Raw genomic sequence first — 16674 nt, 5'->3', positions numbered from 1 at the left:
CGAGGCACAGCCATATGGCTTATGTTTTAAGAAACTCAGCTTCTTCCCTTATAAAAAAAAAGGAGCTCTTAAAAAAAAAAAAAAAAAAGAGCTCTGAGAAGGGCTTACTTTCTCTCTCAGAGGGAATTTTTTTTCCCCTGGGAAGATAAGGCAAGGATCTGGCTGATGCAGACCTGGACACCAGGGAAAGGAAGAAACCATTCTGTCAGGAGAAGGCCCCGCTCCCAAGGCCATTTGCCTCACTTCATGGCCAACCAGCCCCCACTCCACCCCACTCCTCCCACGGAAACCCTGCCTTCCCCCGCTTTCTCCTCTGTTCTCCCCTCCTCCCAGCCAGCCAGCCAGGTGGAGAGGATAATGGAAGTCCTTCACCTGGACTCTGACCACACTGAGCAAAGCCAAGCCCTGTACCCACGAAAGTTAGGACAAAAGGCATTAACACGGTATAGTACATGCTCTGACCTTTTCCCAAAGAGTATTTCACTCATCCAGGCCCTAAGGTGTGGTTGGTGGGAAGAAACAGGACATGATACAAATGACAGAACCCTTTAAGATCACAGCTCCGTGGACTTATAGAGAAAGAGAGCGAATCTCTTGTTTAGAAATTAAATCCACTCAATGGCTATTAAATCATCCAAGCACCTACATGACTGTCTGGCACCATGCCTGTTTTATCATGGGAGAGTACAGATGCTATAAAACGATCAGCAGCCTTCTCTAGAAGGTTTTGCTTTACATGTATTGTTACCCTGCGTATTTGCCATGCCTGGACCTCAGCCCACAGCCTAGTAGATAATCAAAAAGCTGGGCAAGAAAGGAAATGACTCCTCACAAATCCATCCCTTCACAAGCCAAGAGTTTTCGTCCTTGCTTCTTGGTGAGTTGTCATGAGGTTACCACGAAAAGTCAAGACAGCGATTGCAAAACTGCGGGACAGTAAAATCACAGATATATTAACTGGTTTTTGAAAGAGTTTAAGCCACCTAAATCACTATTTATTCACGAACTTTTCATTAGCAGTCTTTTCTCCTTCTGAACAAGGCAGAACCGATGCTGCTCCTTGTGAAGGTAAGTGTTAGGGAGCGGGGAGAGTTGTGACATTTGCTGAACACACGTGTCCTCTCTCCTGCACCTTCATTTTATCAAATAGGTTCAAGATGAGGGCATCAGCGGGATCCTCCCCACAGAGTGAGGGGAACAGTTTCCCCCCAAAGCCCACAACAATCTGTGCATCTGAACTGGGGCACCGCAATTAAGCTCTGGCTATTTTTCTCCTGCAATACTCTTCAGAAATCCAAATGGCAGCCCGTAAAAGGCAAGAATCATGTCTAATTCAACACTATGTCCCCACCCCTCACCACTTTCATATCATAAGTATCAAGAAGCGATTGCTGAGTGTGTTCAGGCCTCAAATCCACACCTATCTAGGAGGGCTCTGCTGGGCCTCTCTTATAAAAGCCTGCTGTGCTTAACGAAGAAAAGAAGACTTCTGACCCTTAAAGGGACAAGATAAGACCAGCTGTGCAACACCTTGGAAGGCATTTAACACTGGGTTTTAGTGTCTCCATCTATAACACGAAGGGGTGGAACTAGCTGATGTCCTAAATGTGCTTTATCTCTTTAATTCAGAAAGCAAACAAAACATTACAACACCTCCTACAGGTCAATAGGAAAACATTCCCTCCGTGAACGTTTCAACAAGAGCAAGACAGAGTAGCTGGTTAACTAAGCCAGTCATATTTTAGCCCCGATTTGAAAGGAAAAAACACTCCACCTAAAATAACCGTATTTTTGTTGCGCTTCAGTGTTAGGAGAAAGGGGAAATATGTTTAGGGATGAGCATACCTTCAGACTTTTATTGTATTCCTTCTGCATGCATATCCTAGACCTAAACAGAGAAATCGAGTTAAAAACAGTAGCCCTAGAGCCCTGAGAATACTTCAGTTATCAACGGAATATTTAAAATTACATGAAGTTGGGACTTCCCTGGGGGTCCAGTGGTTAAGACTTCACCTCCCAATGCAGGCAGTGCTAGTTCAATTCCTGGTCAGGGAGCTAAGAGCCGACATGCCTTGCAGCCAAAAAACCCAAAGCATAAGAAACTGTAACAACAATAGCAATAACAAAATCAGAGCATAAACTAGAAGCAATATTGTAATAAATTCAATAAAGACTTTAAAAATGGTCCACATCAAAAAAAAAAAAATCTAAAAACAAATAAAATTATATGAAGTTTATTCTACCCTATATTTAAATTAAGAAAGTCCTTGATCATGATAAATTGTAATTATGAGTTTCTTAAATTTCAAACATGCGAGTTAGACCTAAGCATAATAAATCAGTTGTCCTAAACAAAATTCTAAAGAGCACCCTCTAGTGGCAAGAACATGAAATTGCTGAACAGCAGTTTTCCTTCTGAGATTGCACACACTGAGCAAATAATAGCTACCATTTATTGAGCATTTATTACAAATCACGGACTGGTCTGGGTATTATATATAGTAATAAGATAAAGGATTTCATAAAGGCAGTTTTAAGTGTTGCAGAGAGAACTGGAAGTCATTTCACAGAGGCCAACCTACACCTTAAGATTGATTTCACGGAGCGTGGTTTCCCCACTCCCCGGTGAATTCCTGAACACTTGGAGGGGCATCCAGCCTTAGTACATTCTCCTGCGCCTTTATTGCACCTGCTTGGAGTTCTAAGCTGTGGTTGACAAGCTCTATAAGTCATATTTCTCTTTTATTTTCAGCTCAGGGCCCTGAATTTCAAGTTGGCAAAATAGAGAAGGAAGAAAGGAAGCAGCACTCAGGGAAAACAAAACAAACAAACAAAAAAACACAGAATAAAAGGGAACAAACACGGCTCAACACCTTATAAAAATATTTATAAGTTTGGGGATCTTTTAATTAAAAAAAACTTACTTATCCATAATTTGAGAGTTATTTAAACAGCAAAACATGTGTATAAATGATTACAATTTGTATTTTTCAGTCATATACATCTTCAGATCTTTTGAGTGTCCTGTGTATTTTAGCTAGTGAATTTCTGCACTTAGCACTACATAGGATGAAACTGGTGCTCACTTCTCAAAGAGATTTGCTAAAGATTACCAATGCTGGACACAAACCTAGACCTGCAGAGACAAATATCATCATGTATTCTGGTTAGGAGGGTTCAGTCCCTTCCTTAGAGAGCCCAAAGTTTCAGCATCCACTTGAGAGTGACACCCCTCTCCACTGAGGTTGCAAATTCTGATGTCTACCAGCTGACCAGTCCCAGTTCTTGGCAGGCTCCACAGGCCCAGATTCTCCAATGTTCTAAAAGAAACTGGAAAATGAAGAAACCTCCTAATTTTTAAATTTTGGAAACTTTTAATGTAAAAAGAAAAAGAAAACCAAACTATGTGTAAAACACTGTTGGGGCCAAACAAAGCAGGTTGTCTGCCTAGAAGTGTCCTTCTGGTTGTGAATTCCAGCCTCGGCTCCCAGGACTTCTAAGGACTGAGGTTCAAGGCACCTCTAGGGGATTCCTTCTTGAACAGATCCTGAGGACTGTGGTGCAGAAACTCCAGAAGGGAAGAGATGCTGGGTGCTTCTGAGATGCTTCACCATCACTGTACACATCTGGTCAAGGGAAACAGCATACACTCTAACTCGGTACTTTCCATTGTCTGACACTCTCGTTATTTGGCTATTTCCACCTGTTTCCAGGGCTTCTCTTGTGGCTCAGATGGTAAAGAATCCGCCTGCAATGCAGGAGACCTGGGTTCAATTCCTGGGTTGGGAAGATCCCCTGGAGAAGGGCATGGCAACCCACTCCAGTATTCTTGCCTGAAGAATCCCCATGGACAGAGGAGTCTGGTGGGCTATAGTCCATGGGGTCACAAAGAGACGGACACGACTGAGCAACTAAGCACATACACACACCAGTTTCCAAAACCATGAGAGTTTGCAGTCTATATGTAAAATACTTTCTCTCTCCCTCTGTGGTCAACCAGAGTCATCTCTTCTTCTTTGTGGTCATTAAAACCTGACCTTTGGTAAAATCCACACCAGTTATCTGTGTTAGCCTGTGTATGGTGTCTCTAATGGGGACTGTGAAATCTTCAGGAACACAGAGCCACTAAGACAATGCACAAATTTGAAATGGGGTCAATGTATTGTTGCATCTTCAGCAGAATGAAGAGAGGGCTCCTCTGCTCAAAGTCTACTTAATCATGTCACATCTTTCATAATTAACTAAGGAAAAGGAAGAGGTGAGTAGGTTTTCATTTGGGAGGAGAATTGCTCTGGGTCTGTGCAGCTTCGGAATTTAAATTGCTGCTAATTTGTATAGGAGTCAAACGTGTACTTTAATAAATTCTATAAGCAATGCCCTCAACTCAAAGCTTTCTCAACTGCAGAAGTCTTAACACTGATACAGAGTAGGTATAAAGCCACATGTACTTGGGCCATTCAAAAGAAAAAACACATAGGGAAGTTTGCACTTTATAGGAGGAATAGCTAAGAAGCAGGTATCTCTGCATTAAAAGGTGGGGCCTTATTCTTCAACAGGAGAGCAGCACAGAGACCCCCAGGGGGGTGGGAGGAGACACTAGGGGGGCCCATGCAGACTCCTCAGGCCAGCTGCCAGGACACCACACTATTATTACACATACACAGTGGGACTTTAAAAGTTACAGGTTCAGCAGCTTGATGGTTTTCAACAGGATCATGGGAGCTTTGTTCCCTTGTTCTTTGGTTTCTTTAAAAGATGAACGGAATGAGGGCTCTCCGAGACTTGGGGTAGTCATCAAACATCTTGAGGTAGAATCTAAAAGACAAAAGAGGAATAATTATAAATACAATCAAGCAGTGGTCAGTAGTTGAGGTTTGATCTGTTTGAAGTCCCTGTTACAAATCAGCCTGGAGTTATTTGGGACTTGACTTTTCCAGGTGGCCATCTGTCTATCTTCTTCCTCGCTCCAGCATCCTATCTCTTGCAAATGTTGAAGCTTCTCATGTTGGGAAAGAAAAAACAATAGCCAGAGACCGGCAGTAGTGGCTGTACCACATGATAAGCGTACCTGATGCCACTGAGTTATATGTTTAATATGGTTAAAATGGGAAATTTTGTTATGTATATTTTACCCAGTAAAGAATATATAATAGCCAGAAAGAAGTACTCAGTGGATTCAACTGAGGCATACAGGAACCAGAGATCCCAAAGAGCATGGTCAAGGTTAACTCTAGAGAACTGGTTAGGTTCCCAGGTAAAATATCCCTTCACAAGGCCTGGGGGAATGCCAAAAGAAAAAAAAAAAAAAAAAAAGTTACCTTGTATTGTCTATTGAATTGTGTGTCCTCCAAAACATAGGCTGAGCTTCTAACTTCCAGTACCTGAGAAGGTGACCTTATTTTGAAAATAGGGTCATTGCAGATATAACTTATTAAGATAAGGTCATCCTGGAGCAGGGTGGGCCCTTAATCCAATCTGACTGTTGTTCTCATGAGAAGGGAAAGAAGAGACAGAGACAGACACACAGTGGGGGAAAGCCTTGTGAAGACAGAGGCAGGGATGACAGGGATGCAGCTACAAGCCACGAACACCAAGGAATGCCGGCCACTGCCAGAAGCTAGGAAGAGACGAGGAAGGATTCTTCCCTTCAGCCTTCAGAGAGTGTACTCCTCCCACACCTTGATTTCAGACTTCTGCCTCCAGAACTGTGAGAGAATACATTTCGGTTCTTTAAGCCACTCAGTTCCTCTCTGGGCAGTCAAGGGAAACTAATATGTCTTGTAAAAATGGCTTTCTCTTTAAGTGACCAGGCTGTTCTCTTAACTAGGTGAAGCTGGTATCTTAAGTTATCGTTAAGTGGATACACTCTGTTCAAGTATCATAGTTTGAAAGGGCGGGCACACAGTGTTAATATGTCAAGGGAGGTGGCTGGTTTTCCATGCAGTGATGTGGGGTCTGCTGAGCTGCCTTTCACAAACCCCAATGAGCCTTGTAAAAGTGACGCCCTCCAGCCTTCCCTCTGAAGCAGTCAACACAGCAGGACAGGGCCTCAGTTGGGATTTTGCTGTCGCCCCAGCTAGAGCCCTCTGGTAGAACTGCTGCCTCCCTGACCAGGCCCAGCACAGTCCACACTCAGCAGTCTTCTACTGACTGCTGCCCTGTCCCTACCCCACTTCTCTGACTCTGGTGGGCAACAGGCCTACCTGAATGGGGGAGAATTATTTCACTCACCCCCTTCCAGGCTGGGGACCCCACCGGGGCCCTTCTCTACCAAGCCCAGGAGAGGGTAGGAATGAGTTATGAGCAGAGCTGCTGTTTCATTCATTTCTAGAAGGTCTCTGCATAAATCCCATTCCAAGGAAAAGAGCCCATTCTTAGTTAAGACTTCAAGGCTATGAAATTGATCATTAGTTGGACTAAAATGCTTATGCAGGAGCCTAAGAGTTTCCTTCAGTGTCCTGATTCCAAGCCCGTTCTCCCTTTGGGCATCCTCCCCACCTCCCTGCCCCACTCTGTGTCCAGGAACAACAGGCTTTCTCTTTCCTCTAGTCCCACTTCAGAAAAGGGATCTGAAACTTGTCTTTAAGGCCTAATAGCAATTTAGTGTGTATTTCTTTCCCTTTCAGAGATACTTAAATTTTTGTCCCCACCCTATCGCGGGTGTAGGGATTAGGAGGGAGGTGGAAGCTGATAAAACTTCAAGCTAGACAATAGTAGGTGAATGCTAAGTCTCTTCAGTCATGTCCAATTCTTTGTGACCCTATGAACTATAGCCTGCCAGGCTCCTCTGTCCACGGGAGAAGGGTCTATCTCCTGCAGTTCCCAGAATTCCCCAGGAGGTGGCACAGCCCTGAAAGTGTCCCACACACAGGTATCACACAGAATGGCTGGCCTATCTTCCCAGGAGAAATAAACACAGAAAGAATGAAGAGACAGAGCCAAAGCAAAAACACCACCCAGCTGTGGATGTGACTGGTGATGGAAGTAAAGTCCGATGCTGTAAAAAGCAACATTGCATAGGAACCTGAAATGTTACGTCCATGAATCAAGGTAAATTGGAAGTGGTCAAACAGGAGATGGCAAGAGTAAACATTAACATTTTAGGAATCAGTGAACCAAAATGGATTGGAATAGGTGAATTTAATTCAGATGACCATCATATCTACTACTGTGGGCAAGTATCCCTTAGAAGAAACGGAGTAGCCCTCACAGACAACAAAAGAGCCCAAAATGCAGTTCTTGGGTACAATCTCAAAAATGACAGAATGATCTCTGTTAATATCCAAGGCAAACCATCCAATATCACATTAATCCAAGTCTGTGCCCCAACAAGCAATGCCAAAGAGGTTGAACTTGAATGGTTCTATGAAGACCTACAAGACCTTCTAGAACTAACACCTAAAAAAAGATGTCCTTTTCATCAGAGGGGACTGGAATGCAAAACTAGGAAGTCAAAAAATACCTGAAGTAACAGGCAAATTTGACCTTGGACTACAAAATGAAGCAGGGCAAAGGCTAACAGAGTTTTGCCAAGTGAACGCACTGCTCATAGCAAACATCCTCTTCCAACACCACAAGAGAAAACTCTACACGTGGACATCACCAGATGATCAATGCCAAAATCAGATTGATTGTATTCTTTGCAGCCAAAGATGGAGAAGCTCCAAACAGTCAGCAAAAACAAGACCTGGAGCTGACTGTGGCTCAGATCATGAACCCCTTACTGAAAAATTCAGACTTAAATTGAAGAAAGTAGGGAAAACCACTAGACCATTCAGGTATGACCTCAATCAAATCCCTTATGATTATACAGTGGAAGTGACAAATAGATTAAAAGGATTAGATCTTATAGACAGAGTGCCTGAATAACTATGGATGGAGGTTTGTGACATTGTACAAGAGGTAGGGGTCAAGACCATCCCCAAGAAAAAGAAATGCAAATAGGCAAAACGGTTGTCTGAGGAGGCCTTATGAATAGCTGAGAAAAGAAGAGAAGCTAAAGGCAAAAGAGAAAAGGAAAGATATACCCATCTGAATGCAGTGTTCCAAAGAATAACAAGGAGAAAGCCCTCCTCACTGATCAATGCAAAGAAATAGAGGAAAACAACAGAATGGGAATGACCAGAGATCTCTTCAAGAAAATTAGAGATACCAAGGGAACTTTTCATGCAAAGATGGGCACAATAAAGGACAGAAATGGTATGGACCTCACAGAAGCAGAAGATATTAAGAAGAGGTGGCAAGAACACACAGAAGAACTATACAAAAAAGATCTTCATGACCCAGATAACCACAGTGGTGTGATCACTCACCTAGAGTCAGACATCCTGGAATACAAAGTCAAGTGGGCCTTAGGAAGCATCACTACGAACAAAGCTAGTGAATGTGATGGAATACCAGTTGAGCTATTTAAAATCCTGAAAGATGATGCTGTGAAAGTGCTGCACTCAATATGCCAGCAAATTTGGAAAACTCAGCAGTGGCCACAGGACTGGAAAAGGTCAGTTTTCATTCCACTCCCAAAGAAAGGCAATGCCAAAGAATGTTCAAACTACTGCACAATTGCACTCATCTCACACACTAGCAAAATAATGCTCAAAATTCTCCAAGACAGACTTCAACAGTATGTGAAATTTGAACTTCCAGATGTTCAAGCTGGATTTAGAAATGGCAGAGGAACCAGAGGTCAAATTGCCAACATCTGTTGGATCATCAAAAAAGCAAGAGAGTTCCAGAAAAATATCTACTTCTGCTTTATTGACTATGCCAAAGACTTTGACTGTGTGGATCACAACAAACTGTGGGAAATTCTTCAAGAGATGGAAATACCATACCACCTGACCTGCCTCCTGAGAAACCTGTATGCAGGTCAAGAAGCAACAGTTAGAACGGAACATGGAACAACAGACTGGTTCCAAATCGGGAAAGAAGTACATATATTGTCATCCTGCTTATTTAACTGATATGCAGAGTACACCATTTGAAATATCAGGCTGGACAAGGCACAAGCTGGAATCAAGACTGCCAGGAGAAATAGCAATAACCTCAGATACACAGATGATACCTCCTTTATGGTAGAAAGAGAACTAAAGAGCCTCTTGATGAAAGTGAAAGAGGACAGTGAAAAAGTTGGCTTAAAACTCAACATTCAGAAAACTAAGATCATGGCATCTGGTCCCATCACTTCATTGCAAATAGATGGGGAAACAATGGAAAACAGTGAGAGACTTTATTTTCTTGGGCTCCAAAATCACTGCAGATGGTGACTGCAGTCATGAAATTAAAAGATGCTTGCTCCTTGGGAGAAAAGCTATGACCAACCTAGACAACATATTTAAAAGCAGAGACATTACTTTGTCAACAAAGGTTCATCTAGTCAAAGCTATGGTTTTTCCAGCAGTCATGTATGGATGTGAGAGTTGGACTATAAAGAAAACTGACCACCAAAGAACTGATGCTTTTGAACTGTGGTGTTGGAGAAGACCCTTGAGAGTCCTTTGGAATACAAGGAGATCCAACTAGTCAATCCTAAAATCCTGAATATTCATTGGAAGGGCTGATGTTGAAGCTGAAACTCCAATACTTTGGCCTGATGCGAAGAGTTGACTCATTGGAAGAGACCCTGATGCTGGGAAAGATTGAAGGCAGGAGAAGGGGATGGCAGAGGATGAGATCGTTAGATGGCATCAGCGACTCGATGGATGTTAGTTTGAGCAAGCTCCAGGAACTGGTGATAGGGAAGCCTGGTGTGCTGCAGTTCATGAGGTCACAAAGAGGCAGACACGACTGAGCAACCGAACTGAACTGAACTGATCTTCCCAGGAAGCCAGCAATGACCTGGGCATGATCCACAGAAGGTGGGGGCAGGGGAAGGAGGAGAGTACCAGAATAAACCCTGGTATTATATATATTCCAAGAAAAGAATTCTGGGGTTTCCAGGGCTCTGTGATTACCTGAACTGTTAGCACCAAACCTAGAATTAAAAATAGCAGCCACACTAGGTTCAGAGCTAGTGCTTTTCCCCACTGACTCTCCATCTGAACTGTGCCTCAGAACTGCCTGGGAAGCTCTGGAAAGTGCAACCCGGGGTCCCACCCATGGAGCACACTTGGGGAGTGTGGCCGAAGTGAACTGAAGCACACCTTGTATCTCCTGACTCTTAACCTGTAGCCCACAGCCAAACAGCAGCCATCGCCAGATAAGCCTCATAGGAGGGCACAGAGCCTGGTCAACTACCTCACGTGGACACCGAGTGCTTCTCTCTGGGAAGCCTTCTTCCACAAGCATGTGGCTTTGCAAGTCGCCTCAGTGCCACTGTCTATGTGGGATTGTTTTTGTTCATAGGAAGGAAAAAAGTGTCACTGCTGCTGTCACCCAGCTAAATTCCAACTTCAGTGAAAATCCGAGACGTCAGAATTGACCCATCTGGGTTACTGTGTCAACCTTAACTTGTTAAAAATAAATCTTTTAGGTTTCTAAAAGACCTAAAAGACTCCGTGTTTTAAGAAAAGCCTGTTTGGAGAAGAAAGCTATGTGGATGCGGCCACCTTAATTGAAAAGTTTACCTATGATGATGAAAAGCTCGAAGCCCAAGGAAACAAAGTGAGAAAAATGCAAATGCAAGTGCTGGGAGGGACCAAGAGGCCAGGGCATAGCCGATCCATTCAATGATCTCACCAAGGAAATTGGCTCCAGAAACATACGTGAACAAGCCACCTGTGTGCAGGAAGAATCAACAAGTCAGTCACCTGCGCTCCATTATTGCCATGTTAGAACCCCTTTGCTTTGTTCCAAAACACACAAGGGCACCTAGGTAAATGAGGGGCTGGAGACCGCCTTCAGAGTCAGGGGAGTTTGGTGGAATCCTCTTGGGGAGAAGGGAAAACAGTGTCGGCGTCCTGTAGCCCTCAGAACATCCTGGAAGGATGAGGAGTGGCCCAAATCGCTGGACGGGCTCCATCCGGATCTCCAGCAACTGCTGAACCCCTGGCTTGGGGCAGGACAAGGATGAGGTGCAGGAGGTCGGCGCTTGTTTCATTCCGTTAAGTAACATCTCCAACCACCTCTGACCTCAGTCCTTCCCTGGGCACCCACAGTGCCTCAGCCCACAGCACATCCACCATCAAAGTGAAACAACATACTACTGTGAAAATAATAAAAGCCTGAATTGATGTGAGCAGCAGTCCGATTCTGCTTTGGTGTTTGCCCTCCCACTTCTGCAAAGCAGTACACTCCATTCAAGTTTAAGTTCAGAGTGGGAGCTGCAGGGTTTTTCCCTCCTGGAGACTGGTGAAGTCTGTTTCTACTGATTTTAAAGGCTTCCTTTTCTATCCAACCACTATTTCTGATCTCAAAACTGTATCTATAAATCAACATGTTTCTAATGATAGGAAATATATTTACATTCAATATTTCTGCCCCACACTAACCTGGGAAAGCTTCACCCAAAACAATTTTTCTTTCCATACTTATACAAAGAATATTTTGTTTTTAAACCATTATCTAAAATAACTTAATATTGGGTTGGCCAAAAAGTTCATTCAGGTGTTTTGTAAGATGCTACAGAAAAATTCAAATGAACTTTTTGGCCAATCCAATAGTTGGAAACCAACCTTGACAATCTAGCTTTCAAGAATTTTCTCTGCTCTTCTCTATTTGTCTAGTTACTGAGTGAAGACTTAAAAAATAAAAGACCCTTAAAGTTATCTTCCTTAAGGATGAGACTGCATCAGCGGCTCCTGGCCTATAACTCCCCAGGCCTCAGGAGGAACTACTGGCTGATTGCAAAGAGTCTATGAACAGTCTGTGAATATAGCAAATGGTATACTTCAACCTACAGTATGTTTTTGTTGGATGTAGATACTGAAAGGATGTTAGCCACATTCAAATTCATTTAAGTATTGCTGAATTCAAAGTTAGCTTTGTCATTATTTTTTAATCATAGACTAATCAGTGGATATTAGTATGTGCTAACATTATAATTCAGTAATTTTTAAATGTAAATAAAGGGTTGTGTTTACATCAAAAAGGGTAGGAGCCACTGACCTACACAAATATTCACCCAAAAAGCTGGAGAATGATTTGGGTGAATTCACTCCCACCTCACACCCTGATTACTTGGGAACAATAGAACTTCAAATATTCTGCACCTTTACCTCTGAAAATGCACTTGTACTTGTAAGGCTTCCCATCCTAAGTTTTGATGAAGTAAACATGGTCCTCTACATCTTTAAGAACACTCAAGTGGCGGGGAATAAACAAATGCTACCCCCTTACTGCTCACTAGTTAAGTCTAGTGAGACTTCTTGAAGAGGACAAATGTGTTGGTCATGCATGATTTGGCTTTATTTGCTCACCTAGGAAGGATCAGCACTCTACATACAGATGATTGTTAATTTCTTGTGTCAACTTGACCGGGCCATGTGGTACCCAGATACTTCATTGATCATTATTTCTGGGTATGTCCGTGACAGTGTCAGGATCAAATTAACATTTGAGTCAACAGACTGAGTAAAGCAGATTGTCTCCCCACCCCACGCCCAAACCCCAGATTGAGAGGCATCAATCCTCTGGAGGCTTGAACAGAACAAAAATCGACTGAGGGAGAATTCATTCTCTGGTTTTGAGCTGAACATTGGTTTCCTACACTCAGACTGGAACTTACATGGAAGCTCTCCTAGTTCTCAGGCCTTGAGAACTGGAAATTACACCACCTCTTCTCTGGGGACTCCACCTTGTAGACGGCAGATTCTGGGATTTCTCAACCTCCACAGTCATGTGACCCAATTCCTCATAATAAATCTCTTTATTTATCAGTTGTGTGTGTGTGTTCAGCCGTGTCCAACTCTTTTGCAACCCCATGACTATAGCCCACCAGCGTCCTCTGTCCGTGAGATTTTTCCAGGCAAGAATCCCGGAGTAGGTTGCCATTTCTTCGTCAAGAAGGTGGCCATTTCCTCCTTCCAGGCTCAGGGATTAAACCCCTGTCCTCCTGTGTCTCCTGCATTGGCAGGTGGATTCTTTGTCATTGGGCCACCGGGGAAGCCTATATTCAGTTGGTTCTACTTCTCTGGAGAACGCTAATACAGCACATGATAAACCTGAGTGACAGCCTGCCTCCACCTGACCCCAAAACCCACACTCCCCACACCGAGGGTTTCGTGATCGTGAACCTTCCTGGGGGCTCTTCTCTTGCTCTTTCAGGTTCAGACCAGGAACGCAAATGTACTGTGGGGCAGGATGGGACATGGAGGAGAAGTCAGGGACCTACTGGAATAGATTGCATCATCTGTGCCCTCTCTTTTGTTACTCATAGTGAAATTCCTGGGACAGGCTCTCAAGGAAGAGTGAGAATCTGGAGGGCAGGGGAGATGTTACCTTGTGGAATCCTATAGATGATTTCTCCAGGCTTCCTGAGCTGGCGCAATATATAGTCACTGTGAATGTTGATTCCCATTCCCAAAATGAATAAGAAGACACCTTGGCAAAGAAGAGAGGGAGAAGTTAACAATGTGTGCTGTTTTGGGTGTTTTCTCACAATCAGAGTGGTTTGTTGTTTTGGTTCTTCTTTTTCTTCTTTTTTTTTTTTTTTTGGTTTGGTTTGGTTGTTTTCTAAAAAATGAAGGGAACAGCATTTGACCTCGAATTCTAAGAATGATACTAAGGCAAGGTGGGGGAGCAATGTACCCTGGTCCCAAATTTGAATGAAAGAGCTATGCTTTCATAGGCCAAAGACTGAAAATGCACAGTGTCAGGGGATAGAGATGAGTGAGAGAGGAGAGGGAGCCCCCACCATCATCTGACATTTAAATAAATAAGGACAGAAGCAAGTAAGTGAATGAATAAATAGCAAGCCTTCAGCTCATTCAAAGACAATCAAACTATGGTCAGCAAACTTAACCACCAATTCAAATCCCTCCTCCTTGGCCACCCCCACTCTAGAGGCTGGAAGGCTGAGAAGAGGTCTTGTGACCTAGTTCTGCTGAGACAGTGTAAAGAAAAGACTTCTGGAGGTTTCCTTGGAACTCTTGCTTTTCTGATAAAGTGGGCAGGTGGGACCAGTGCCTCTACTGCCTCCCTCTTCCTTCATTGCTAGGTGTGATGCCTGGAGCTACAAGAAATGTCTTGCAACCATGTGGTGACTGTCATGAGGACATGAGATAAATATGTTCAGAACAGTGGAGCAGAAAGTGCTTGGGATCTTAGTGACACCAGGAAGCAACTGAAGGAATACAGAAACCACCTACCTTTGGACAATCTTGTTATGTGAGAAATAGAAATTCTTAATTATTTAAGTTACTAAGAGTTGGTTTAAAGCTCAACATTCAGAAAACTAAGATCATGGCATCCAGTCCCATCACTTCATGGCAAAAAATGGGAAAACAGAGGAAACAGTGGCTGACTTTATTTTGGGGGGCTCCAAAATCATTGCAGATGGTGATTGCAGCCATGAAATTAAAAGACGCCTACTCCTTGGAAGGAAAGTTATGACCAACATAGACAGCATATTAAAAAGCAGAGACATTACTTTGTCAACAAAGGTCCAGCTAGTCAAGGCTATGGTTTTTCCAGTGGTCATGTATGGATATGAGAGTTGGACTATAAAGAAAGCTGAGCACTGAAGAATTGATGCTTTTGAACTGTGGTGTTGGAGAAGACTCTTGAGAGTCCCTTGGACTGTAAGGAGATCCAACCAGTCCATCCTAAAGGAGATCAGTCCTGGGTGTTTATTGGAAGAACTGATGTTGAAGCTGAAACTGCAATACTTTGGCCACCTGATACGAAGAGCTGACTCATTTGAAAAGACCCTGCTGCTGGGAAAGATTGAGGGCAGGAGGAGAAGGGGACGACAGAGGATGAAATGGTTGGATGGCATCACTGACTCAATAGACATGAGTCTGGGTGGACTCCGGGAGTTGGTGATGGACAGGGAGGCCTGGCGTGCTGCCATTCATGGGGTCACAAAGAGTCAAACACAACTGAGCGACTGAAATGAACTGAACTGAAGAGCTGGTTTTCTGTGACTTATTGCTCAGAGCACTACTGACTGATGTATCTACTCTTGTGGAAGTAGTTAGAGAGCTTGGCACCTAGCAAACTGCTTTTCACCACTGCACACTCCCCTTCCCCATTCACAGGCACAGAAAGGTCTGAGATGAGGAGTGCCAGGACTGTGCGTGCTAGGTCTTATGCCATAGTTGCCCAAGCCCAGCTCTCAGCCAAGTGTATGTGTGCTGATCAAATTACAACAGGCAAAAAGCAAGAACAATTGAATTAAAAGCAGTCACACCTACTCTCACCTCATTTTCTTTGATATGAAACAATCATTTTTAATCTTGTCTAGTCAAAAGGTTATTATCCTAGAGGGAAGGGGCACCAGTGGAGGGAGCACCAGGGGATGGGAGGGGGGTGGAAAATAGCACACACAGCAATGAAAAAGCAGGCACATTAGATTTGATGTCTGTGTGTCCCTGGACAAGTCACTTAACTTCTCTGAGCCTCGGTTTTCTTATTTGTAAAATGTAGATTCTAATAGCAAATCTTACAAGGATAATATGAGATTCATTCACATGTTTACTCGTTCATTCATTCATTCAAATAACATTTGATGAGATCTTACTATGTACCAAGCGCTGCCTTAAACACCAGGGATGTAATAGTGAGAAAAGCAGTCAAGGTGTCTGTTCTCACAGAAATTACATTTCGGTGGGGAAACACAGAAGTGAATTAAAATAATGAAAAAATTTAAATCACATACCACTACAAAGCAGAAAATCAAAGGAGGATGATGAAACAGAGAGTGAATTGGGGTGGGGAGGAGGTGTCTCTACTTTAGATGAGGTCAACAGGGAAAGCTTTTCTGAAGATTTGGTATCTGCCCTATGATTTGAATAATGAATATACAAAGATCTGTATTTGCGGGAAGAGCTTTCTGGTAGAGGAACTAACAGATGCAAAGGTCCTGAAGATAGTATAGGTTTAGTATGTCTAAGAAACAGAAGGAAGGTGCTGCAGTTAATGCTTTAAGATAGATGGCAGGAGGTGGGGGAGGAGGAGATGAGAATAGGGTGATAATTTCAAAATGTTGTTAGGCTCTATGGGCCATGGTGAGAAGTTCGGATTTTTAAGAGCAACAGGAAGACACTGGCAGGTTTTAAGCAGGGGAGAATAGGATCTGATGATAGTTTATTGCCAAAGAAGTACATATAAAAGATTAAAAAAATACAAAAAAAAGAAGTACATATGTTTTGTGGAAGATGAAATGCTTATTAGCAAAAATAAGAAAAACAAAACACTTTGTCCCTACCACTATTAAACACCTTGGTACATATCTTTATAGATCTTCATCTTATGTAATACCTCAACATATTCCAGTTTCCTCAATACTCCCAGAACTCTGCTTCTAACTGGTTCTTGTAAACCAAAGTCCAAAATGGGCCCTCATCTAACATCTGGTCATTACATCCTTCAAGAACATTTTTATCTAGCCCAGATCCCACTTTTTTTTTACAGCACATAGAGAGGCGTATGGGAAACCTGATCTGAGCATCTCTTTTCCCCAAAGCATCACTCATCACAAGTGTATTAGTGTTAGTCACTCAGTCGTGTCCAACTCTCTGTGACCCTTTGGACTGTAGTCGGCCAGGCTCCTCTGCCCATGGGATTCTCCAAGCA

The 16674-nt window shown here is 43.1% G+C and overlaps 1 protein-coding gene across 8 annotated transcripts in view; it reads right to left on the bottom strand.

The window, feature by feature from the left end:
* Positions 1-2459: 2459 nt before the first annotated feature.
* Positions 2460-16674, bottom strand: part of SRD5A2 (steroid 5 alpha-reductase 2) — a 48193-nt gene continuing 33978 nt past the window's right edge. For 2 of the 8 annotated variants that reach the window (XM_043918312.1, XM_043918313.1), the window contains 3 exons: positions 13378-13479; positions 10566-10716; positions 2462-4815 (listed from right to left, as the gene is read on the bottom strand). In XM_043918312.1, the coding sequence (XP_043774247.1) occupies positions 4749-4815; positions 10566-10716; positions 13378-13479 (320 nt within the window). In that variant the 3' untranslated portion in view covers positions 2462-4748. Of the gene's footprint in view, positions 4816-10565; positions 10717-13377; positions 13480-16674 lie in introns of all 8 variants that reach the window. The other 6 variants (XM_043918316.1, XR_006343620.1, XR_006343621.1 and 3 more) reach the window with 6 other exon arrangements.

Source organism: Cervus elaphus, chromosome 11 (assembly GCF_910594005.1).
Source record: "Cervus elaphus chromosome 11, mCerEla1.1, whole genome shotgun sequence".
NCBI lineage: Eukaryota > Metazoa > Chordata > Mammalia > Artiodactyla > Cervidae > Cervus > Cervus elaphus.
Note: the sequence above shows the minus strand (reverse complement) of the source record. Positions and strands in the feature narration are given on the sequence as shown.